The following is a 25,574-nucleotide window of genomic DNA, read 5'->3' as shown; positions in this document are numbered from 1 at the left end:
TGACGGACTCGAAGGTGCCCCGTCTGCCTGAGGACCGTGCCCGCCCTGCGTCTAGGTGTGGGGCTGCCCGGGGGCGTTTGCGGGAATTTCGCAAGTATCGCCCGGGGCGTGGGGCTGCTTCTTTCCCGGCTCAGGGTTTTTCCCGGGGTCGGTTCTTCCAGCGCATGCAGCCCTTTCGGGGGGCCCGTCGGGGGGCAGGGAATCCCTCCGCCGGTTCCCCCGCTTCCCGTCCTGCGCAATGACTCCTTGCCGGCGCCCCCTTTGGTTCCGGTGGGGGCCCGGCTGCGCAAATTTTTCCCCAAATGGGCCGAGATCGCGTCCGATCAGTGGGTCCTTGAGGTGGTGCGGGACGGTTACGCTCTGGAGTTTACCCGCTCTCTGCCGGACCTTTTCCTCGCTTCTCCATGTCAGACTCCATGGAAGACGCAGGCTTTTCGTCAGACCCTTCAGCGTTTGCTAGATCTCGAGGCAGTGGTGCCGGTGTCCCCTACGGAGTGGGGCACCGGCAGGTACTCCATTTACTTTGTGGTGGCCATAAAGGAGGGGACCTTTCGGCCCGTCCTGGATTTGAAAGGGGTCAACAGAGCTCTCAAGATTCCGTCTTTCCGCATGGAAACGCTGCGGTCGGTCATTCTGGCGGTTCAGCCGGGGGAGTTTCTTACGTCTCTCGATCTGACGGAGGCCTACTTGCAGGTTCCAATTCGGGCCTCTCATCAGCACTTCCTTCGCTTTGCGATCTTGGGGCGGCACTTTCAGTTCTGTGCGCTTCCCTTTGGTCTGGCCACGGCTCCTCGGACGTTCACCACGGTAATGGTGGTCGTCGCGGCAGCCTTGCGGTCGGTGGGCATCCTGGTTCACCCCTACCTGGACGACTGGTTGATTCGGGCAAAGTCGTTGCAGGAGAGCTCCCGGGTTACGGCTCGGGTGGTGGAGTTTCTCCGGTCGCTGGGCTGGGTGGTCAACCTTTCCAAGAGTCGGTTGGTCCCGGCTCAGCGTCTGGAGTGCCTTGGGGTTATGTTCGACATCTCCTTGGGGAAGGTCTTCCTTCCAGAGGCCCGGGTGAGCAAATTGCAATCTCAGATTCGCCTGCTTTTGGCGTCCCGGGGTCCTCGGGCGCGAGATTTCCTCCAAGTCCTGGGGTCAATGGCGGCGTCCCTGGACGTGGTGAGGTGGGCGCGGGCCCACATGCGTCCTCTTCAGTATGCTCTGCTCCGGAGGTGGTCTCCCCGGAGGCAAGATTTGGATGTTCCGGTTCCCCTGCGAGGCTTGGCGCGCTGCAGTCTGCGCTGGTGGCTCCGGACCCCTCACCTGGTTCAGGGGGTGGGTCTGGATCTCCCGCAGTGGACGGTGCTCCTTACGGATGCGAGTCTCCTCGGTTGGGGGGCTCAGTTTATGGGCCACTCAGCTCGGGGCACCTGGTCCGCGGAGGAGGCCTCCTGGTCGATCAACGAGTTGGAGACCAGAGCGGTCAGGCTGGCGCTGTTAGCTTTCCACTCCCTTTTGCTGGGCAAGTCGGTCAGAGTCCTGTCGGACAATGCCACGGCGGTGGCTTATGTCAATCGTCAGGGGGGCACCAAGAGCACTCCTGTGGCGCAGGAGGCGGCTCGGCTCATGGTTTGGGCGGAGTCCCATCTTCTGGACCTCTCGGCTTCTCATATAGCCGGGGTAGAAAATGTTCAGGCAGACTTCCTCAGTCGTCACTTCCTGGATCCAGGAGAGTGGTTTCTCGGCGCCGGAGCGTTTCGGTTGATAGTGCAAGATTGGGGGCAGCCCCTGATGGACCTGATGGCCACGAGTGGCAACGCCAAAGTGCCCCGCTTCTTCAGTCGTCGCAGGGAAGGGCTGGCCGAGGGTCTGGATACTCTGGTCCAGCCGTGGCCAACGGAGGGGCTGTTGTATGTGTTCCCTCCTTGGCCGCTGGTGGGCAGAGTGCTTCTTCGCATTGTTCACCATCCGGGTTTGGTGGTGCTGGTGGCTCCGGATTGGCCTCGACGTCCGTGGTATGCGGATCTGGTGAGGCACCTGGTGGCGGTTCCTCTTCCTCTGCCTCTCTCGGACGACCTTCTGATGCAGGGTCCCATTCCCTTGTTCGACCCGTCTCTCTTCTGTCTTACGGCGTGGCTCTTGAAAGGGGTCGCCTTAGCAAGAAGGGATATTCAGACAAGGTGATCGCTACACTGTTGGGGTCCCGGAGGCTTTCTACCTCTCGGGCTTATGTGCGGGTTTGGCGTCTCTTTGAGGAATGGTGTCGGGCGCGGGAAGTGACCTCTTTTCGCGCTTCTCTGCCTAACATTCTAGAGTTCTTGCAGGATGGCCTGGATAGAGGCCTGGCTTGGTCTTCTCTCCGGGTTCATCTTGCGGCCCTGTCGACCTTTCGAGGGTTGGTGTCAGGTCAGCGTTTATCGGCTCTTCCTGATGTGATTCGGTTTCTGCGGGCGGCCAAGTTGCTTAGGCCTCCCCTACGGCCCTCGGTTCCCTCTTGGGATCTTAATCTGGTTCTCTCTGTTTTGGTGCGCCCGCCTTTCGAGCCCTTGGACGACTGTTCTTTGAAGGACCTTACTTTGAAGGCGGTCTTTTTGGTGGCCATTACTTCTGCTAGGCGTATTTCTGAGCTGCAGGCTTTCTCTTGTAGGGCTCCCTTCTTGGAGTTGTCTAGGGAGCGGGTCGTCTTGCGGCCTGTTCCTTCCTTTCTGCCGAAGGTTGTTTCTCCTTTTCATGTCAATCAATCGGTGGTTCTCCCGGTCTTGGGTGGTCGGGAGGGCTCTTCTGAGCAACGGCAGCTGCGCAAGTTGGATGTCGGTCGGGTCCTTCGCTCTGATGTGCAGCGGACCCAGGAATTCCGGAAGTCCGATCATCTCTTTGTCCTCCTGGCTGGTCCTCGTCGGGGAGCTGGCGCTTCTAAGGCTACTATTGCGCGCTGGATCAAGGAGACGATTGCTTCCGCTTATCTTCTGAAGCAGCAGCCTGTTCCGGAGTTTCTCAAGGCTCATTCCACTCGGGGTCAGGCGGCTTCTTGGGCTGAGTCGTCGCTCGTGCCTCCGGTGGATATTTGTAAGGCTGCGGTTTGGTCCTCCTTGTATTCTTTTGTTAGACATTATCGGGTAGATGTTCAGGCGCGTCGGGACGCGGTGTTCGGTGAGCGTGTTCTGGTATCGGCCCTTCGGGGGTCCCGCCCGTGAGAGGGACTGCTTTGGTACGTCCCATTCGTAAAGTTAACCTCTACTGGTCTGGAGAGTGCTAAAGAAGGAGAAATTAGGTTCTTACCTGCTAATTTATTTTCTTTTAGCTTCTCCAGACCAGTAGAGGTCCCCACCCTGTCTGTTGTTGTTGTTGTTGTTGGGGCTGTTTTCGCGGGCAGTTTTTGTTTTTTTGCTGCGGGTTCTAGTATTTTTCTAGGGCCGGGGAGAATTAAAGAACAGCGGCTGTGGCTCGGCTGGCTTAGCTGGCGAGCTGTGGGGACATTTTCCTTCGGGTATTTCTCCTCTGCATTTTCCAACAGCATTTGGGTATGTTATTTGTTACTCCTGTTCGGAGTATTGTTTTCTTCCTGTTTTCCAGTTCTTGGTTCTGCTTGGCTATTCGGCAGACTGAGGGAAATAGAGAAGGGAGGATAGTATATACTGTCCCAAAGTTTTGTTTTCAGTCTCCACCTGCTGGTCATGATTAGATATATACCCATTCGTAAAGTTAACCTCTACTGGTCTGGAGAAGCTAAAAGAAAATAAATTAGCAGGTAAGAACCTAATTTCTCCTTCTCCTATTGTAACACCGTTTTTATTAATCTTTTGTAATCTGCCTTGAACCGCAAGGTAATGGCGGAATAGAAATCCCTAATGTAATGTAATATTTAGTACGGGAATAAGTGGAGATGTTATCAGCTTATCTTTATGAAGTAATGCTGCAACGAAATACTGGCCCCACAGTGTTGCTGTTTTGTGACATATTTGCATTGATGAGATTTCAATTTGAGATACATTTTTAGGTTGCTCAGCTATTTAGCCGATTGTGTTTATTGCTTACAAAAAAAATTAAGGGCTCCTCTTACAAAGGTGTGTTAGGGCCTTAACGCGCGGAATAGTGCGCGCTAAAATGTCACACGCCCTAGCCGCTACCTCTTGAGCAGGCGGTAGTTTTTCAGGTAGCACGCGCTAATCCAGTGCGTGCGGTAAAAACGTTAGCGCACCTTTGTAAAAGGAGCCCTAAATGAATCTTATTTTGTACAATCTATTTTCACCTGGAAATGATGAAAATATTAGGTCACCTTGGAAGGTAAGAGTGACATTTAGACAGGTAGAAGCCCTACATTTGTAAATAGCAGCTTTAGGAAACCACTACTTCAGCATGTAGATCCAAGTGCATACAATTTTGAAGGAGGCATTTTGTGGCAGGCCTCGAAAAACATGCATCTATTTCTGATCTTGCAATTCTTTACAAAATCTAGGCCTTGGGATTGGCACTTGCTCCAAGGCATGCAAGTCAGCTAACTGCTCATTTGGACCTGGGGTTTGCAGGATTTATTAATGGGGCAATTCTGCTTACCCTCTATAGCGTTTCAAATCACCTAAAAAAAAATCTAAAATTTAGAATTCCTTAGATCAGTTCCTTATTTGGCTCTCTGTGGACATCCATTTTTGTAAATATCCAGCAAATTTCTGTATCATATTACGTGTCCACATCCACCAAAACGTGGAAACACTGATATTACATGCAAATAGGCAAGGTAGAAGGGCTGTTTCTGAAGTGTCCACAGACACGTACTCACCTCCAGGTCATTCATTCTGGATGCAAAGTCTCTGAAGGCCTCCTGATCCAGATTGAAGTTGTTCCTCTGTGCCATCCTGATTTCACTGTCCTCCAACCGCCGGCGGATCTTCTGAAGTTCCAGCAGCAGCCAGGCCTCCTTTTCCCGTCCCTTTTCTATTTCTTTGTTTCGCTCCAGCTCTTTACTTTTCGCCGCACCCAGCTGAGTGACATCTACTTTGCTTATACCTGAATTCATTCAAAGAATCACAGATAGATTAGTAACCAAACCACAGCCTTGTGAATAAAGGCGAGACAGTGTGCAGCAGAGGTCTTTAAAGAGAAAGCAATTTATTAAATTATAAGCCCCATTGCACATAGTATTCTGGATGAGCAATTGGAATGTCCAGGTTCTTGGTTCCCCCAGAATTTTTCAAAAAGCTATACTGAATGTGGAGCCTTTTGTATAATATGCAGAAGGATTCCAACAAACACAAATGTATCTGCTGGCATATACAGGGGAAGCATCAATTTTACAAAAGCAGATATAGACAAAAAGAGCAGCTTCCATATGCTAGTGTTGACAATTATATGGATAGTGACCCTTTCTCACAAAATTATACATCTAAACGGAAACCAGCAGGAGCATCACAAGCTTTCAATCTACCCTTGGCGTGTTCCCGAGCGCTTCCATGGTGCTACTGCTCCACCTGTTTTTGTCACATCAGCAAGGGAAGCCAATGGACAGGATACAGTTCTGGCATCCTGGCTTCCCTTGTGTCTGGTGCATCTTCACTGGCTGCACATAGCTAGGTATGGCTCTGATGGCCAGAAAAGATTCTTTAAAATTTTCAAGCCAAAGTACTAATCCCTTATATTAAGTCCACAAGCACTTTTATAAAAGTTGAGCTCCCTTCAGAGTAAGTGCAATGAGGGAATTAATGGGAACGCGTGTGTATGCCCACAATGAAATGAGAAACTAATATGGATTGATATTAAGCCTATGGCGACCAACGATCACAGAGGTGCTGACAACCATGGGAAGAAAATGATATTCAATGCTGGGCTTAATGCAGTCTACTAGCACTGAATATCTGAGTCTTCGGCAGCTGCCAGAAGTTCTCCAGGCCTCAGTTGATGTTCAGACCGATATTACGAGGGCCACTGAAAAGTTCTAAGCCCAACCAATAAAGTTAGGCTATACGGTTAGTCTTGTGATTTTACACTTTTTTTCATTCCGTATTTTTCCACTGGGGAAAAAAAAGTGGAAAATCACTGAACTTATTGCAAGAGTAATGTACACTGAACTAAGTTAAGAATAATGCACACATAATCCCTCTGGGACCACTGACAACAGACCTTGGCCTCCATTCTGAGTTGTTTGTAGCACCTCCTGCTGAAGAGTGCCAGTTGTGACTCTCTGGTATGCAGGGAGCTGCACCACCAACGTCTGGTAGTGCTTCTGGGCATCTGTGAACTGCGACTGCATTTTCCGTTTGTCCTCATCGCCAAAGATCTCCGAACCCTGGCTATTCTTAAGGAAGTCTTGGTAATGGAGTTCCAGATCGCTTACAACCTTCTGGTAATCTTCATACTTCATTGTTTTCAGCTAAAATTGAATGCGCATAGACATGAATGTGTTAAACAGCGAGTAATGGCAACAGGCAATGCGACAAAACAGCTCTATATTTCAGAATAAGACTATCTCCTAGTTTATAGGAGAAATTTAATGACTCTAAAAGACCTAGAATCAAAACAACCATGACTGGAAAAATAAATGTTTTTCTATATCAAAAAAACATAACATGCAACAATATTAAAAAAGTGTAATATACAGTATAGAAATATTTTTAATGTATTGCATCATATAGCAATGATTTCTCATGATACCTTAATAAAAGGCACCTCAGTCTACCTAATCTGAAGAGACAGAGAGAAACACAGGGGAGCAAGAAGTTAAGAGTGGGAAGATGTTAGCATAGGGCAGGGGAAGGCAATTCCGGTCCTCGAGAGCCGGAGCCAGGCCAGGTTTTCAGGATACCCACAATGAATATGTATGAGATGGATTTGCATGCACTGCCTCCTTGAGATGCAAATCTATCTCATGCATATTTATTGTGGATATCCTGAAAACCTGACCTGGCTCCGGCTCTCGAGGACCAGAATTGCCTACCCCTGGCATAGGGCATGCTAGCAGTAGACATGTTAAAGCAGTGGTTCCCAACCCTGTCCTGGAGGACCACCAGGCCAGTCGGGCTTTCAAGATAGCCCTAATGAATATGCATGGAGCAGATTTGGATGCCTGGTACCTCCATTATATGCAGATCTCTCTCATGCATATTCATTAGGGCTATCCCAAAAACCCGACTGGCTTGGTGGTCCTCCAGGACAGGGTTGGGAACCACTGAGGATTTCATACATAGCTGTAGGTGAACCAATGATATAATGTTAGTAAATCTTCCTGAGAGATGCACCAAGCATAACTTGAAGGGAATGACAAGGCACCTGTGGGAAGGTGATAAAGGAAGCCCTAGGTCTGAACTATGCCTTAACCAGGACATGAACTATCATCATTAGAAACCCGTAAGGGACAGCAGTGGTAAACAGATGACTCAGTATTACAGAGTCAAATTCTTTGCTGTATGCCTAGAGAGTAATCCTGCTCTTAAGGAAATTAAACCTGCATGTTCTTGTATGCAACAGGCTACATCTAATTCAGCTGCCATGGCTAGTCCTGGAGGATCCACCAGAGTGTAGAGCAGACTGTCAAAGGTGTACAACTGCCAACACTATGCGTGCCAGGAGATTCATTTTAGGGGGTCTGCAGGTCATAAAGTAAAATCTTTAAACTGTTCTCACCAGCCAATCAAAACAGTGCACTACTGCCTTGTTCATGCTGGACTCAATGGGACGGGCCCCTTAGGCCCCTTGCACTAGTGTTCACACAGAAAGGATAAGAAACTCTGAGGAAGAGGAGCACGTACCTTAGCAAGAGTCATTGCCCTAATTTTCTCAATGTCAATCATGCAGTAATGCCAGGACACCATGCTCTTCATGTTGATATAGAGCTGGTTCCATAGAGCCAAAATTGCTTCATAGTACTGTTCAATCCTACAAAAGATTGAGACTTATCAGTTTCTCTGCTGCACAGGAGCTGCTTAAGTGGAATCCCAGAAAGGCCAGTGCAAGAGTATTGTGTGCCCTAGGCAATGCCTCAATTTTATGCCCTTCCCCTCCCCCATTCACCAACCCTCCCCCAAAGCATCATACTTTTAAATGTTAAATTTTATTGTGTGCATATCTATTTCAGACAAAGAATGAGGGCATTTTGCAAAAGTCATTCACCCAGGTAAAGGCACCATTTGAAAATTGCCCATTTTTTCTGCAGGTAAAAAGCACACCTGGATGGTTCTTAAAAGCTACTCCTGTATTGTATATAGGGTGAATACTAACAAATTGGGCACCCATTATTGTGATAACTTAAACTGACTTAAGGTGCTCAGAACCAAAGCATGGTAAAAAAAAAATCAAAAACCTACAAATGGGGACAAGCCCCTAAATGTGGTTTTAAGTCTATCATTGCACCATACTCAGTCAGAAAAAGGTTTTTAAAGTGTCGAGAATATTTTCAATCCCTCAATATACGTCTCCAATTGTGAATACAAAAAATACTTAGCTCTAGTGAATAGTGATATTTTTTTTTTTTTTAAAGTTGTCACACTGCAGCGGGTATAAGGTATATAGAGTGACTAGTTTTTATTTGCGCATGATCCTGAGATGCACGTGCATCTCAACTAATTAACATGCCAATTAACACCACTAATTGAATGCTAGGGAATCTTGAACTGGACGCCCCGTTTCCCCAACTCCAGTAGATACCCGATATAAAAATCAGACTTGACATCTTGGCAAATGAATTGCAAATGTAAATTTAGGCCCTTCAGTTTCAGGAACCAAACCTTAAGGGCCCGATATTCAGCATTATTTAACTGGCCAGGAATGGCTCCTGGACAGTTAAATAGCATTTGGCCAACTGCTAATATTCAGTGGGATATAGCTGGCTGTCTCTGCTGAATATTAGTTGTTAGTGACTTAAACTTAGCTGGCTATTTTGTGTATTAGCCGCCAATTTTAAGCACTGACAAGCCAAGTTTAGCAGGCAAATTGGGCCATGCAAAAAGAAAGTCTATCTTTGGCCACAATAACTTAGCCAACCAGCACTTAAAATTGACATAACAGGCTAAGTTTGAGCTGGCTCGGTACTGAATATCGGTAGTCAGCATCGATTGCGGAAGTTATCAGGTCTTCCTACCATAGTCTCAATATCAGCCCCCAAGTGAATTTTCAGTTGAAAATATAGGGTCCTAATGTAGGCGCTAAGCAATGTTTGAAAATTGATGTCAGAATGTCTACAACACTTCATAAGCCTTCATTAAGCACTTTTGAAAGTGTAAAAGCATCAACACACACACTGCACAGATATTTAAACAGGTCTTGAGCTCTCTAAAATGCAGGACCTACTTGGTAGACAGATCCACTGCTAATGGATTTGGGGGAGGTATAATGAGACCAACAGAGGGCACCAACATGTCCAATCCTCCTGGGCCAGTTACATGCCATTTGCTGCGTTCCGCATTGTTCTTTAAGATGCACTCATCTCCCTTGTGCACAACTTTCTGTAATGAAGAGAAGCATGGTTATTTATTTATATTTCAAAGAGGTATAAAGAGTTTCATCTTCTGGTCTTCTGTGAGTGTTTAAAGTCTAGCAGCTTGATAAATACATAAGCAAAATATTCTTTGGAGGTACTACATTGAGGTACATTCTATTAAAATCAAATGCCCTGTCACATTAATACAAGGTAGTATAAGATGGCAGAAGAACTCTTGGCCTCATTCACTCAGTCCAATTATGCTGTCCATCCAGCCAAGATACAACAGAATGCGACCTCCTGAAAGATTTCTCCTTATCCAAGGCAGTCTAAGATGGTTAAGGGGTTGGAGGAGCTGCCGTACAGCGAAAGATTAGAGAAACTGGGCCTCTTCTCCCTCGAACAGAGGAGATTGAGAGGGGACATGACTGAAACATTCAAGGTACTGAAGGGGATAGACTTAGTAGAGAAGGACAGGTTGTTCACCCTCTCCAAGGTAGGGAGAACGAGAGGGCACTCTCTAAAGTTGAAAGGGGATAGATTCTTCTTCACCCAGAGAGTGGTAGAAAACTTGAATGCTCTTCCGGAGTCTGTCATAGGGGAAAACACCCTCCAGGGATTCTAGACAAAATTAGACAAGTTCCTGCTCAACAAGGACGTACGCTGATAGGGCTAGTCTCATTTAGGGCGCTGTCTTTGACCAGAGGGCCGCCGTGTGATGTCATGTGCTGGGCATGATGGACTACTGGTCTGACCCAGCAGCGGCAATTCTTATGTTCTTATCTTTCTTTGTAGCTATCATCTTGATTAGAACATCGTAAAACAGCTCCATTTACCCTCTAGTTCTATATGGAGTTCCCAAGTTATGCACCAATTAGGCATCTAACTTTAGGAACTCTAACAGAAGTCATGTGCTTAAATGGAGTAGATAGCAGTTAGGAAAATCAATGCAAAAAAAAAAAAAAAATAGCACTCGATGCTATTCTATAAACAGCATTTAAAATTAGGTGCTGTTTACAGAATAGTGCTTGGTTCCAGGAACTGTGCCTAACTTTAGGCATGTAGGCGTGAAGTATAACTATCACCAACTCAAAAACTATTTCAACACCTATTAACAATCGGTCTATCTTAGCTCATTTGTTACTCAGACCATAGGATCTCTTATAACATAATGTTATTCCAGATCCCCATCCTGGGATCACAGCTCTAATCATCATCCAAATTAGGCACAGGTCACTCATCTGAGCTGAGGAAGTGCTGTCCACAGGGATCAGGTGGGTAGTGAGGGATTTCTGTGTAGAACAATGTAAGGATGTATTTGGAGCCTTAGTTATGCGTTTAGCGTAATAGTTATTTTTAGCTTTCTGAACAGTGGACTTATATATGAGTGCTAGATTTGTATAATAAGAAAGTGAGACAGGAGTACATGTCATCGCCATAGCCATTCGGCATGGCAGAGTTGATGCTTGTGCAGCTTCAAATCATGTGTGTACCACGAAACCCCCTTTGCCAATAGGTGCATATGTGGAATCAGTGGAGCTATTTGATCAAAGGCAGTTTTCAGAGCAATGTTCCATAGTGAGGCTTGGTCATCTAGAGAGAGCTGAGCAAAGTCCTTGAGTTGCAAAGAGAGATTGCATTCTAGGGCCTCAGAGGCTAATTTAGAAAGATAATGGTAAGGCTGCATCTGAGAATGAGCTTTAAGAAGGCATGGATATTAGTGCAGGATAAAGGAGAGGTTGAGTTGTACAGAAAGCAGTCTGAAAGACTGAAAATGAAGATGGGAGAATAGCATCAAGGGTATGGTCCTGTTTCATGAATGGGTACAAGAGTAGGGGGGAGGGGCTATATTAAGATCAGAGTATGAAGATCAGCGTTGAAAGGGGCAGCAGCATTGTCTAAGTGAATGTTAAAGTCACCCAGTACAGTGGGAAGAGAGTTATGTAGACAATGGTCAGGAAGTAGATTTTGTTGCAGTTGGAACGAATAAGCAGATGGTGGAGGGGGTAGTAAAGGAAGAGAAAGTCAAACGCTAGGGATATCAGGAGATGGAAAGAGAAAGTTTATAAGGAATTGTGAACGTAAGAGGACATAGCCTTAATCCTAAAATGAGTGGAGAAGATTGCTACAAGTCTGCCGCAGCTCCAGAGGGGTTGACTGCACTAAGTAAGAAAGGTCGGAGTGAGTAAGCTACATCTCAACGAGGCAGAGGACATCAAGATTATTAGAAATGACAAGGTCTTCGTTATACATGGAACAGGTGTTAAGGAGGCCCAGCTTGAGCTTGGAGGTAGAAGGATGGGGGAGTAGCAGTGCCCAATAACGGAATGGGTTGAAAAAAAAATCTTATCTGAGGGCAGAGCCTGTGGGTGGCGGTCCTCCCAAAAAAATGAGAATTGGTTCAGCCAGGCACATAGTGATAAGAAATAGCCCAAAAAGAGTGAGTATGGGGTGAAATGGCAATATAATGCTAGATGGAGTGAACAAAGGAGCACGACCTGCTCCTTATGCACGCCTACACAGCATGCACCGCTAAAAGTATTAAGTTTAAAGGTCACTTCTGGTAGTTGCCAGTGGATTGGTAGTAAATAAAGATAAAAACCGAATTACTGCTCATTAATAAATGGGGTGGGCAGAGTCCAAGATATCAGTCACATTGAATGGCTATTTCGTAGAGCCATCTATGGGTGGGGTGGGGTGAGAAATTTGAGTTGTATCTACATTTGGATATGTCAATGCAGGTTCAGCGTATTGTAAGAAAAAAAAAAAAAAAAAAAAAAAAAAAAGCCTAGGGGAAATTGTACTGGATAGAAGTCAGAAACCATAGCTTTCTTTTCAGGCAATGACCAATTTATTGTTTCGTTGGTACAATAATCAAAGACAAGGGAGAACTAACGTATTTTGATCCGACAAATCCAGACAGTGCAAAATGCAGCAGAAAGGTTTTTGCTGGGAATTTCACGCAGATGAGTGCCACTCCCTTGTTAAAAAAAAAAAAAAAAAAAAAGAAGTTGCATTGGCTCCTAGTGCTCAAGTATGGTTGCCAGGAAAGGGCACTGATGAACTGTCCCAAGTTCATCAGGGGATGTTCATCAGGGGATGTTCTTTGATTGATCAAGTACTAACACACTGACCAAAAGGCCGCTTTGAAAGAGGCAGCTCATCTGGCCATGTTCAAGATCTTGAAAATTTGGCAGCTTGGTCTACCAGTGTTTTATATACTAGGCCCTTTGGGTGTCTAGGGCCCTTTAGGGCTGGGGAGAATGAGAGCCAGGGTGTGGGTATCATTCCTGCCTGAAAACCTCTAGGACCTCCAGCTTCCACAATCCACAACTTCAGTGAAATATGTCATCTGCCCTTCCAAGTCACTCAATCCCATCGGCTTCGCATCATGTACAACAAAGAGAACTACACACAGAAACAACAAATTTAAAACATCATAAAAACGGCATAAAAAGAAGATAGAACCCCCCCCCCCATACATACACACACACTAAAACAATTGCTAAGACACTACGGATATCCAAGGAACGTGTTGGTTATATAATCCACAAGCAGCTGAGCATGCCTACTAGTGCCCAAGTCAATTTAGGTGCCAGTAGGCTCAAGTCTATAAACAGTGCCTAATTTTGATTGACATATGGTAGGTGATGCTTTATAGAATCTGGTCCTTAGTGTAGGCCTGCCAAATAGCAAACCTAAACTAAACAGACTTCTTTGGTATTTTTGACACAAATGAACAAGAAAAGACTCAACAGTTTCTGGTTAAAGATCCTGCAAACTGGAGAAATGATCTAAAATACCAGTATTTGAAGTAGTCAGCATCATCAATGACAGCAGTCAATGATGCCACTGAAAGAGCAATTGCCTTAATTCAAGTCTCACAAAGAATGAGCAGAAGCAGCTCTTCTTTTGCCATGTTGCTCAACATAGAAAGCCACACTGATGAATACTAACCGAATGTAGGACTACTGTTCAGTATTTGCACATAACAAACATTTTGTATCTACTGTGGAATAATGACATTAGAGTTTAGAGTTCTTATGCTTTCAGGTGGACTTCCTGGGAGACCAGGCCGCACAGTGGTACAAATTAATATCTGAATTTGTAAATAAAAAACCAAAAAATGGTCTTTGAGACATTTGGATGATTGAGATCAAGCATCAAATTTCTGCATCTCAATGGACACAAATTTGGACTTGGAGGATGAGATGTACAATGTCTGCATCCTCCAGAGACAAACTTGGTTTTTTCTGTTACATAGAGCATTTTGGACCCCTGTTCATTTACATAAATTAGATAGCTCTAAGTCTGATAGATGTTGGCACTGCAATCTCGAAGCTGGGACTCTAGATCATCTATTATTCTATTGTCCATTTATTTTGGATTTCTGGAAATCAATATGGGGCCTTTATTGGAAAATCCGGTGGCCTTATCATGATACTATTTTATTTGGCATGTCAATGAGGGCAAAGAGTCAAATATCCTCAAAAAATAATAAGCTCTTGCTAATTTTGACTGGAGTTGCCATTCAACAAATTACATTTAATTGGAAGAATTGGAGTAGATTAAACTTTAATTTCTGGTGGAACTCTTTGTGTCATATTTATAAGATGGAAAAAATATTGGCCATACAGAAAGGACATTTTAATAAATTCAAGGATGTTTGGGGACCATTAACAGATTATTGTAACGAGTAATAGCATTTTTCCCTTTATTATACAAGTGCAAAGGAGGGGGTGGGAGGTTTCTGATCTTATATTAATTATTTGGATTAGTAGAAAAAAATATATTATATTACATGATATACGCGATTATATATGATGTGGTGGGGGAGGGGGGATAATTTTCATTAATTTAAGATGATTGTAACAGAAATTCAAGTGATTTTTGTATGTTCAAATGTTATTTCCGATTATACTTGTTGTAAATTGTAAAAATGAATAATTTTTTTTTTTTTTTTTAAAGAAAGTCTATATGTAAATTACTTCTCTTGTACAATTTTCCCAATGAATCTCCAAAGCAAGAACAGGATTTTCACATGTTTTGGGCTTTCCGCAGCATTGGGTACAATACCTGTTCCTGCTTGTAGTCACACAGAGCCTTCAGCACAATGGGTTTGTTGGTCCTGTAATCTGGGTTACGGGGCTTCAGCTGCACAATCTTCTTAGATTTATTCACCAAGTTTTGCACTTGCCTTTTGTATTCAATAATTTTCTCTCGCTCTTTCTGTTAAGTTAAAAGCATTTTATTAGACCTGAGTAAATCGAAGGCATTTTACTTAGCCTCTATTTTATAAGATTTGAAACAACTTATTTTTTGAAACAAAGAAAAACATCTGTATAAAGATCCTGATCAAACAATGAGTGTGCATGTGGGAAAAGCCTCAAGGGGCAGCAGGGAGATCACAAATCCTCCAGTGCACTTTCCCCAGAAATGTTAGCCCTCAGGCACTGAGAGCAGGACACCCATGAAGGACAGCTAGAGCACAATAACACCGAAGTGTAACTGGATAATCCAGCATATGGGGAATGACTGCCAGTCTCCTAATTTGAATATCTGCTGAGACAGAATTTAGTAAGACAGGCTATCTAATCGTTGCTCTCTTACAAACTGAGATTTAAAGAGCTGAACATTAGGTTAAGTTGTGTGAAGGGCAGTTCTATAACTGGTGCCTGCAGTTACAAGCCACTTTCACGAGTAAGTGTATACTTATACATGTAAGTGGCAGTGGTGTAAATAAGCGCTATTTGGTAAGAGCATGTGTACATTACCTTGTGCGTAAATACAAGGGAGGCATTCACTTCACTGGCACATGAAGGGAGACGGGCAGAGCCATCACATGCACCACTTAAAAGTTATGCAAGGTAAGGCATGCTGAATCCGGGTTATGCTAGCATTCTATAATGGAATCAGGGCACCCAAATGCCATCGTACAGTAGATTCTCACCACATGGTATCGGAGCACCTAACAGCGGGATCCTAATTATAGAACTGCCCCTAACACTCCAAGACCATGACATTTTTAAAATTAAATGCACAGTATTTGTAGTTTACCTCTTCTGTATATTAAGTTTTAACCCCCAAAAAACACTCAAGCTATTTCTTCATTCGAGGCATATTGATTAACTGTGATTTAATATGGCTGCATCTAAAAGTTCTGGATTCCCAATACAACAACTGGGTAAGAGTGCACAAATAATGTCCCAAAAAGCAATTGAAATCAAACAAAAACAAAAAAACAGAACAAAATATATTTTAATGCCTTTAGACCTAGATGGTGCTCAGATTCCATGGATGGAACGGAAATTCTCTAAGCTGAGGACTAGCCCCTATAGAGTCTTTCACCAAATCTATCACTGCACCAACTTCTGAGGTAGAAAGGTAATTCAAATGTAGTCTGTTGTGATATAATTGTGTTAAAGTCCAAAAGAATAAATAAATTTTTGATTTTCTTTTTTTCTTATCATCTTTATATCTTAATTTTGGTTCTGAAAAGAACAACCAAGTGCAAAGAAAGCAACTTAACTTAAATGTCCATACAGTATGATCCGGCAAGGTTCTAACGCGTTTCACCCGATGGCTTCTTCAGAGAACCCGCTTATGCTGAATGTAACTCCAATTTCAAATCCTTCCTAGCAAAAGAAGAAAGAGAAACATATCAAAATTCAAAGCGAAAAGCTGTTTTCAATACAAAACTCTCAGCGCAGGAAATAAAAAGTTTTGAATGAGGTACCCTGCCGACAGCGCCGAGAGTTTTGTATTGAAAACAGCTTTTCGCTTTGAATTTTGATATGTTTCTCTTTCTTCTTTTGCTAGGAAGGATTTGAAATTGGAGTTACATTCAGTATAAGCGGGTTCTCTGAAGAAGCCATCAGGTGAAACGCGTTAGAACCTTGCCGGATCATGCTGTATGGACATTTAAGTTAAGTTGCTTTCTTTGCACTTGGTTGTTCCTTTTCAGAACCAAAATTAGGAAATAAAGATAATAAGAAAAAAAGAAAATCAAAAATTTATTTATACTTTTGGACTTTTAACACAATTATATCACAACAGACTACATTTTAAATACCTTTCTACCTCAGAAGTTGGTGCAGTGATAGATTTGGTGAAAGACTCTATAGGGGCTAGTCCTCAGCTTAGAGAATTTCCGTTCCATCCATGGAATCTGAGCACCATCTTGGTCTAAAGGCATTAAAATATATTTTGTTCCATTTTTTTGTTTGCATCTAAAAGTTACCATCTATAAAAGTCACAAGATTTCAATTGAGAAATCCAACACAAAGATATCATGTCTGGTCACTGTTCAAGACTACAGTATTTGTGAAAGTACATCTATCTACATATTTGTCTGTAATGGAGTTTCCGTACCTCAAAGAGGAGCACAGCAGACAGCCGATACAGGAGGAAAGTGGCACGCAAGGCCTCAGGAACTGAAGACAAGCAAGCACCAGTAATGCTTCAGAAAAGAAAGAACAGCAGAAAGTGTGTTACTGAGGCAGAGCTGTGAAGAGGAAGGGGGAAGAGTGCCATCCAGGTTGGAGGGATTGTCCAGAGGCACTGGCAAAGGAGTGAGCCAGTCAGACTAAGAAACTGGAAGGGGAGAAAGAGAAAGCCTTCAGCTCAAAGAACAGCCAGAAATGGGAGTGGAGGACAGAAGAAAAGCAACAAAAGGTCCTGTCCTTGGAAGGAGAAACTCTCAGAATAAAGGGCAGCTGAGTCAGGCAACAGAACCTGAGGGAAGCAGAGTAGAAAAGATGTGGCCTGCCCAAAATGGCAGCATGGAAGGCTTTCTACATCACCAAAATACCCTGTCTTAATAAGGTATGGCAATACATGCATTCCACATTGCTTTTTAGAAAACTAAGGCTCCTTTTTCAAGTATACTTCAGTTGTGTTTTTAAGTGGGGAAGAAAATTTTAAAATAAATAAATATTAAGCAGTTAACGCAGGAATTAGCACATTCGTAGTCAATGCAGAGACACATGCTAATTCCCACATTAAGCGAGACATGCCGAATTAGTGGGAAATGGTCAGGGACAGTACCATACCATGTCTTAACTGTTAACCCAGGAGCAGATAATGCAGAGCAGTTAACGCCACCGCCATAGGTGGAGTTAAAAGTATCTGTGGTATCGACCATGAAGTTAACATGCGGTAAGTATACTTTCTCGCCATTAACTGTGTGGGAAGATGCTTGGCAAGCCTCCAACAGTTAAAAAGGCTTTGCAGTTACTGCGTATCAATTTTGGCTATTAAAGTACAATAGACACAAAATTTTAACACAACTTCATAAAAGAGGGTCTTAGCAGCTTAACAAAAGCCACATCCAAATAAATATTTAAAATGATGTCACCCAACAAAAGGCTTCACCGTAAATTCTGAAACTCTGGGTCAATCTCTTAACTATCACCTTCAATGACATCCCCCAGCACACATGCCACTTATTCACATGACAAACAAGGATGACGCTCCTCGCTCCCCTCAGTCATCTGGCATGGTTTGTGGCTATGTGCTGTTTGCCCAGAATTTGTACCTCTAGTTCCTTGATCATATCCAGCAAACGTTGCAGTGGCGTGGTCTTATCGCACACATATTTCTTCCTGATTGAGTCTTGCAGATTCTTTAGATAAGCTTCAGTGCTTTGGGCCTCTTCAAAAAACTAAGCAAAAGGTAACAAACAGAAGGTCAGTATGAAACAGTGCACCATCCAGTAGGGTTAATATAGTCTGCAATGATAGATTTCCAGATAACATGTTTTATATTGATACATTTATACAATTTAAACATTTTTTGAATTACTTTCCATATTTCTATCATTCGGCATATCAAAGTCTCAAGCTTATAAATTGCTGCAGTTGAAACTGGCCATACAGAAAGAGTTCCATGATTGGCGCAACTTAAAAAATCAGTATAGCCTACCGGGCCTATGCTTCCGGACAGATTTGCAAGGGCATTAGGCCGCCAAGTGGTATAAATTATTATCTGAGTATTTGAATAAAAAACCAAAAACAAGCCTAAAAGACATTTGGAGCATTGAGAAAGCAGCAAATTTCTGCTACTCAATGGCCACGGATTTGGACTTGGAGGATGAGAGATATAGCGTTAGCATCCATGAGACAAACCTGGTTCTTTTTTTTTACATAGAATTTTTTGGACCCCCAGTTCGTTTACAAAAGTTGGGCAGTTCAAAGTCTAACAGATGCTGGCATTGTCATCTTGAAGTAGGGATAAACTAAAAAGCGATAAATCCCCTGGACCGGATGGAATTCACCCGAGAGTGCTAAAGGAGCTTAAGGTAGAAATCGGAGAACTGTTACAATCCCTAGCTAGCTTGTCAATTAGAACCGGGCAAATACCAGACGACTGGAGGATAGCAAATGTCATCCCAATCTTCAAAAAGGGATCAAGGGGAGAACCAGGAAACTACAGACCTGTGAGTCTTATGTCGGTTCCTGGGAAGATGGTTGAAGCACTAATCAAGGATAGCATAGTGCAGCACCTGGATAATCATGACCTGATGAGAGCTAGTCAACACAGTTTCAGGAAGGGGAAGTCATGTTTGACAAATTTGCTTCAATTTTTTGAGAAGGTGAACCAACATATTGATAGTGGAGAACCGGTGGATATCGTATACTTGGACTTCCAGAAAGCATTCGACAAGGTACTACACGCAAGGCTCATGAGGAAACTACAAAGACATGGTATAAAAGGGGATATACTAAGATGGATAGACAAATGGCTGGAGAACAGATTGCAGAGGGTGAGCATAAATGGGAAGTTCTCGGACTGGGAGAAGGTGACGAGCGGCGTGCCCCAGGGATCGGTTCTTGGGCCCATCTTGTTCAATATCTACATAAATGACCTAGAAGAGGAAATAACAAGTAACATAATCAAGTTTGCAGATGACACAAAACTATGTCGGGCAGTTGGGTCGCAAATGGACAGAGATGCACTTCAAAGAGATTTGAACCAACTGGAGAAATGGGCGGAAAAGTGGCAGATGAAATTTAATATAGAAAAATGCAAAGTGATGCACCTGGGCAGGCAAAACAAAGAACAAGAATATAAAATGTTAGGTGTAACATTGGGCAAGAGCGAACAAGAAAGGGACCTGGGTGTACTGATAGACAGGACCCTCAAGCCGTCGGTTCAATGCGCAGCAGCGGCAAAGAAAGCAAACAGGATGTTGGGTATGATAAAGAAGGACATCATGAGTAGATCGGCAGATGTCATAATGCCGCTTTATAGAGCAATGGTCAGACCACACTTGGAATACTGTGTCCAACATTGGTCTCCCTACCTAAAGAAGGATATAACCCTACTAGAGAGGGTGCAGAGACTAGCCACAAAACTAATAGAAGGTATGAAGAATTTGAGCTACGAAGAACGCATCGAAAAACTAGGATTGTTTACCCTGGCTGCGAGGGGATATGATAGAGACTTTTAAAATACTAAAAGGTTTTGACAAAATGGAGCAAGAATCTTCGTTATTCACATTGTCAACAGTGACTCGAACAAGAGGTCATGGACTAAAACTTAGGGGAGGCAGACTCAGGACTAATATCCGGAAGTTCTGCTTCACACAGCGAGTGGTGGATGCCTGGAATGCTCTCCCGGAGGAGGTTGTGACAGAGACCACCATTCTGGGATTCAAGGGCAAGTTGGATGCACATCTTCATGCAAATCACATTGAGGGATACGGGTGAACAAAGTGTCCATTAGAGAACACCTAGCTTGGCCTCCGCATGTGCAGGTCGCCGGACTAGATGGACCTAGGGTCTGATCCAGTGAAGGCATTTCTTATGTTCTTATGTTATGTTCTTATGGGACACTGGATCATTTGTTGTTTTATTGTCCCTTGATATTCAATTTTTGGAAATCAATATGGGGATAAATTAATAGAATAGTGGAAACATCGATTCCATTGTCCTACGATGTGGTCATATGTGGGACATTATTGAAAGCTAAAAATCCATTAGACAGGCATAAAAGCAGACTTCTTATAATGATGACAGGGGTTGCCATGCAAATGATTACCGGAATTGGAAGAACTGGGACAGGCTAAATTTTTCCTTTTGGTGGGAAACTTTGTGTCAATATTTTAGATATGAAAAAATGAATTCGGAAATATTGGGACATAATAAAATATTTAAAGCAACATGGGGTCCATTAGCGGAATTTGTTAAATCTGATTAATTGTATAAGCCTTTAATCCCTACTTGTTTTTCACACATATCCGGGGATGGTGGGAGGGGGGAAATATAATCTGTATTGTTATTTGATTGGATGTAAGTGCTATTCCATATACTACTTGTTTGTAAAATTTTTTGCACTTTGCACTCAAATTGAAAATTAATAAAGAATTACAAAAAAAAAAAAAGTATTTCCATATTTCTGACCAGAAAAGTTGTAAAATGCCAAATTCATGTATTAAATGTATATGAGTTCCTGTAGCTTTATGACAAGACCAGTACAAATCATTATTTGATGAGCCACATAATTTGGACTTTCTTGGAATCCAGAGCACTTTTGACTTTTTAATAACCATAGCTCTGAAACTTATGGTTAATAATTGGGAAAATAATTCTCAAATCCCAGCACGTACATGGTGGAATTGGGTAATGTTATTTCAGAAATAGGAACACATTTCATATAACAATTTGAATAGAAAATGTTTATTCACAACATGAAAACAGAAATGTCTTAGAGCATACTTTTCTTCTCCCCCCCCCCCCCCAATTCTTTATTCATTTCAACAGCTAACACAAAGTGCAACAGATTAACCAACATTGGTACATAAATAAAACAGCACTCATTACAATCAAATAACAAGATAAGTTCATATCTCCCTCCCCCATCCATCCTGGATGTGTATAACCTTTATTCAAAAATCAAAGGGTAATACTAATAATCAATTCTGTTAATGGATTCCAAACCTCTTTAAATTTATTATAGTGTCCCAATTGTAATGAATGCATACATTCAAACTTATAAACTTGGCATAAGGTTTCCCACCAAAAGTTATAATTTAGTCTATCCCAATTTTTCCAGTTTTTCGTGATTAACTGCAATGCAACTCCTGTCATGATAAGAAGTAATCTACGGCATACCTTTCTAACCACTGTAACAAGTATATTTATATTCATTTAGGCCCGCTTTTACTAAGCTGCGGTAGAGGTTTCTACCGCAGCCCGAGGTGCTAAATGCCTTAATGTCAATAATTTTGCAATAACACAATCTATATATTCCACAAGGGTCCTCAATCAACACTATAACTCAAATGGTAGCATAACTTTACAACCATTAGAATACCCTTATGCATTCAACACTTTTAGCCAGGTTCAAGGATCCTCAGCGGCACCACTTGGAGCTCAATAACATTTCATTGCTCCAAGCTTTACGTGTCTACTCGTCATCGGGTCCTGTTATTATATTTAAATACTCAAGTCATATTCTTCACTCTTGCATTTTTTAGAATTTTTTAAATTTCAGTCTCAACTTAAATAATGTTTAAAAGCTGTTACTTAGCTTTTTCATGTGGTCTCTGGCAAGGGGATTGTCATACCGACATGTTTCGCTGTAAATAGCTTTATCAAGGAATACCCCCTACGGAAACAGCAAAAGTTACATTAATATATACACACTCCTCTATTGCTCTCTAAGTAACTCAATCCATTAATAAGTCACCCAGACTGCATAACACCTTACCCCAATAATAAACCGCCAGCACATAAGACCACTCAGTCCTCAGAGATGGCGGCGGCATCTTCTGCAAACATTATATACAGCCGAACCCGGGAACACTGTACTCGCGTGAATACGTGGCAGCAGCGTCACGGGACCGAAAGCCGGTTTTAAGGTGGTAATACTACTAATATTCAATTTTAATTCTAAATCAATTACAGATTTATTATTGGGGTAAGGTGTTATGCAGTCTGGGTGACTTATTAATGGATTGAGTTACTTAGAGAGCAATAGAGGAGTGTGTATATATTAATGTAACTTTTGCTGTTTCCGTAGGGGGTATTCCTTGATAAAGCTATTTACAGCGAAACATCTTGTAATCTCATCCAGGATTCAAGATGGCAATTTGCTACTGATAGGATTTGAGAATTCTAGGAGGTTTTCTTTCGTGACATGTTTTACACAGAAACAATGAAAGTAAATCAGTCAATCCAAACAATATGAGTATTCTTATTCTTGTATTTGAATGTATATTTTATATGTTTATGTATGTTCATTTGCTTGCATTCAAAGGACCCCTGAAGAAGGCAAATACTGTCGGAACACGGCCCGTGTAGGGTCTGGGTATCTGTTTACAGCAAGTGACTTTATATTTTTAAGCTATGTATTGGCTTTTATTACACTGTGATTATTGTACTTTAATTTTGCATTAATAAATACAGTATCACCATTTTAACTCTTGGGAGTCCAAGGATTGGTTCCACATTGTTTTGTCGTGCAATTCAGACAATAAACCAGATAAACATATTGAGGAAGTACAAAACATAAGTTGAATTCATACGATACTAGCACCCAATAGACATGAAGAGCTCACCTGAAAGTATGCAGCATTTTCCTTTAAATGGACATCAATACATTTGGTGATCTGAAGAATCCAACTCCACTGGGTCTGCAGGGTATCCATGTATGCCTGCAACGACACTAGGAATCAATTACAGCGATAGCTTCAATGAACCTCAAAGACTGTTTCACTTCCCCAAAATGTGAAAAAACCCTGTTTTCCTTAAATAATGAGGCATTGTCACTATTTTAACTGCCAGAAATCTAGAAAGCATTTCCAAAATTTAGATGGTTGGAATTTTCCTACTTCCAAAATATACGAATTTGACACACAACTTTGGGTGCGAGGACTTTATGCCAGCTGAAACTTGGTGCAAATCCAGGCATACAAATTGGGTGTGGAGCCCTGCCATTCTGTGACATTCTGTGACCCACCCATAGCCACACCCCTTTTGAGTTTCACACAATCCAATTTAGGCACCCCTTTTCAGAATAGCATGTAGTCAGATCAGTGCTCAAAGCATAATTAGGGTCAATTAAGGGCTTATTTATCTCCACTAATGAAATCATTGGAATCTATTAACTAAGTATTTTGGGCATCCTTTATAGAAGCTGAAAGTTAATGTGTAACTAGCTAGTCACACATACAAGGGCTAACATTGGCCGTACATACTGCAACAGGACTGGCTTATCCATTCCTGCTCTAGCTGAGATCATTCCTTTGCACCTTTTCTGACTCTATATGTAATTTTTCCTTAGGTTACATAGAAACATGATGGCAGATAAAGGCCAAATGGCCCATCTAGTCTGCCCATCTGCAGTAATCATTATCTCTTTCTCTCTCTGAGAGATCCCACATGCCTATTCCAGGCCCTCTTGAATTCAGACACAGTCTCTGTTTCCACCACCTCTTCCGGGACACTGTTCCACGCATCTACCACCCTTTCCGTAAAAAAGTATTTCCTCAGATTACACCAGAGCCTATCACCTCTTAACTTCATCCTATGCCCTGTCATTGCAGAGTTTCCTTTCAAATGAAAGAGACTCGACTCATGCGCATTTATATTACGTAGGTATTTAAATGTCTATCATATCTCCCCTCTCCTGCCTTTCCTCCAAAATATACAGATTGAGATCTTTAACTATGTCCCCATACACCTTATCTCAAAGACCACACACATTTTAGTAGCCTTCCTCTGGACCGACTCCATCCTTTTTATATCTTTTTGAAAGTGCCGCCTCCAGAATTTTACACAATATTCTAAATGAAATCTCACCAGAGTCTTATACAGAGGCATCAATACCTCCTTTTTGCTACCTAGCATTTTTCTAGCTTTCGCCGTCACCTTTTCAATCTGTTTGGCCACCTTAAGATCATCACATACAATCACACCCAAGTCCCACTCTTCCATCGTGCACATAAGTTCTTCACCTCCTAAGGTTAGTCACCCTTATTTCTGTCTAATTCCTTTAACTCTATGTTATCCGTCTATATGTGGAGAAGTAGCTTAATGATTAATGCAGTGGCTTGAGAACCAAGTTCAATTCCCACTGCACTTCCTTCTGACTCTGGCCAACTCATTTAACCCTTCATTGTCCCAGGTACAAAAAAATAAATACCTATATATAACATTCAGATTCCTGATCTGAAGAAGAGAAGGTTACCTTCAAAAGCTAATCAAAATTGTATTTACCGTAGTCCAATAAAAAGGTATCACCTTATTTTTTTGTTTTTTTTCTATACATTACCTGTATATAATATATAAAGCGCTTTGATTGCAATCACAGAATCCCATCCCCTTTGCCTTTATTTTCTTCCTCCAGTTACATCCTATCTCGCATACTAAGATGTTTTTAATGTATATTGGGTTGACATTGTATGTGGCACGCTGTACCAAAATGTGTACTGTTATTTGAATACAATTACTGCTGTACTTGTTTATTGCTTATGATCAGCTTATACTTGATGAACACTGCCTTCGGTAAATTTCTTCAGAAAGTGGTAAATACATTCAAATAAAAATAAATATCCAATGGGTTGGTTCCAGTCCCAGAACAAGTCACCCCGATTCATAATTATTTTGTGTTTTGGAAGACTAATTGGTATCACATAAACGACATATTAATGTCCAAACTCCATTTGAAAAAACATTCTTAATTATTGAACCAAAAGGATATATAGAAAGTTAATATTCAAGGTAGAAAGTTCAGATTGTGTACAGGGGCAATTAAGATGAAATTTGTGCGGATAGCTCTTCGTAAAGCTTTATGGTCAAACATTATGATAAATGTACTAGAAAAAGGCGAAGGAAATAAGCAAACTGAAGTATGTATGAGTTTAAAGGAAAACTTTAATTCATCCGCGCTTTAGGGTATAACAAATAAATCACTTGATGTGGCCACGTTTTGCCCATTAATATAGCATTTCAATAGCTCCATCAAACTGATTAAACAAACTGTCTACCTCAGGGAGCTGGCATTAAGAGATCAAAAAGTGCAGGCAAAAAAAATTAAAGTGCAATTGCAAATTAAATACATTTTAGGTTATTTGGGAGCTATTAACAAGATACTGTAAAGATTGAAATTATTGCATAGAATAAATATTAATTCCCTTTTGTTCATACACGTCCAGGGTGGGGTGGGGGGTGGAAATATT

General features: G+C 42.3%; 1 protein-coding gene across 3 annotated transcripts in view; it reads right to left on the bottom strand.

The window, feature by feature from the left end:
- DSP (desmoplakin) overlaps positions 1-25,574 on the bottom strand; it is a 138,447-nt gene that overhangs the window by 44,897 nt on the left and 67,976 nt on the right. For all 3 annotated transcript variants that reach the window (XM_033934732.1, XM_033934733.1, XM_033934734.1), the window contains exons 9-15: positions 22,953-23,048; positions 17,928-18,053; positions 14,468-14,620; positions 9,262-9,416; positions 7,725-7,851; positions 6,100-6,349; positions 4,763-4,989 (exon numbers count right to left, since the gene is read on the bottom strand). In XM_033934732.1, coding sequence (XP_033790623.1) covers positions 4,763-4,989; positions 6,100-6,349; positions 7,725-7,851; positions 9,262-9,416; positions 14,468-14,620; positions 17,928-18,053; positions 22,953-23,048 — 1,134 coding nt within the window. The remainder of the gene's footprint in view (positions 1-4,762; positions 4,990-6,099; positions 6,350-7,724; positions 7,852-9,261; positions 9,417-14,467; positions 14,621-17,927; positions 18,054-22,952; positions 23,049-25,574) is intronic.

Source organism: Geotrypetes seraphini, chromosome 2 (assembly GCF_902459505.1).
Source record: "Geotrypetes seraphini chromosome 2, aGeoSer1.1, whole genome shotgun sequence".
Classification (NCBI taxonomy): domain Eukaryota; kingdom Metazoa; phylum Chordata; class Amphibia; order Gymnophiona; family Dermophiidae; genus Geotrypetes; species Geotrypetes seraphini.
The sequence above is the reverse complement of the archived record's forward strand: the minus strand, read 5'-3'. Positions and strand labels throughout refer to the sequence as shown.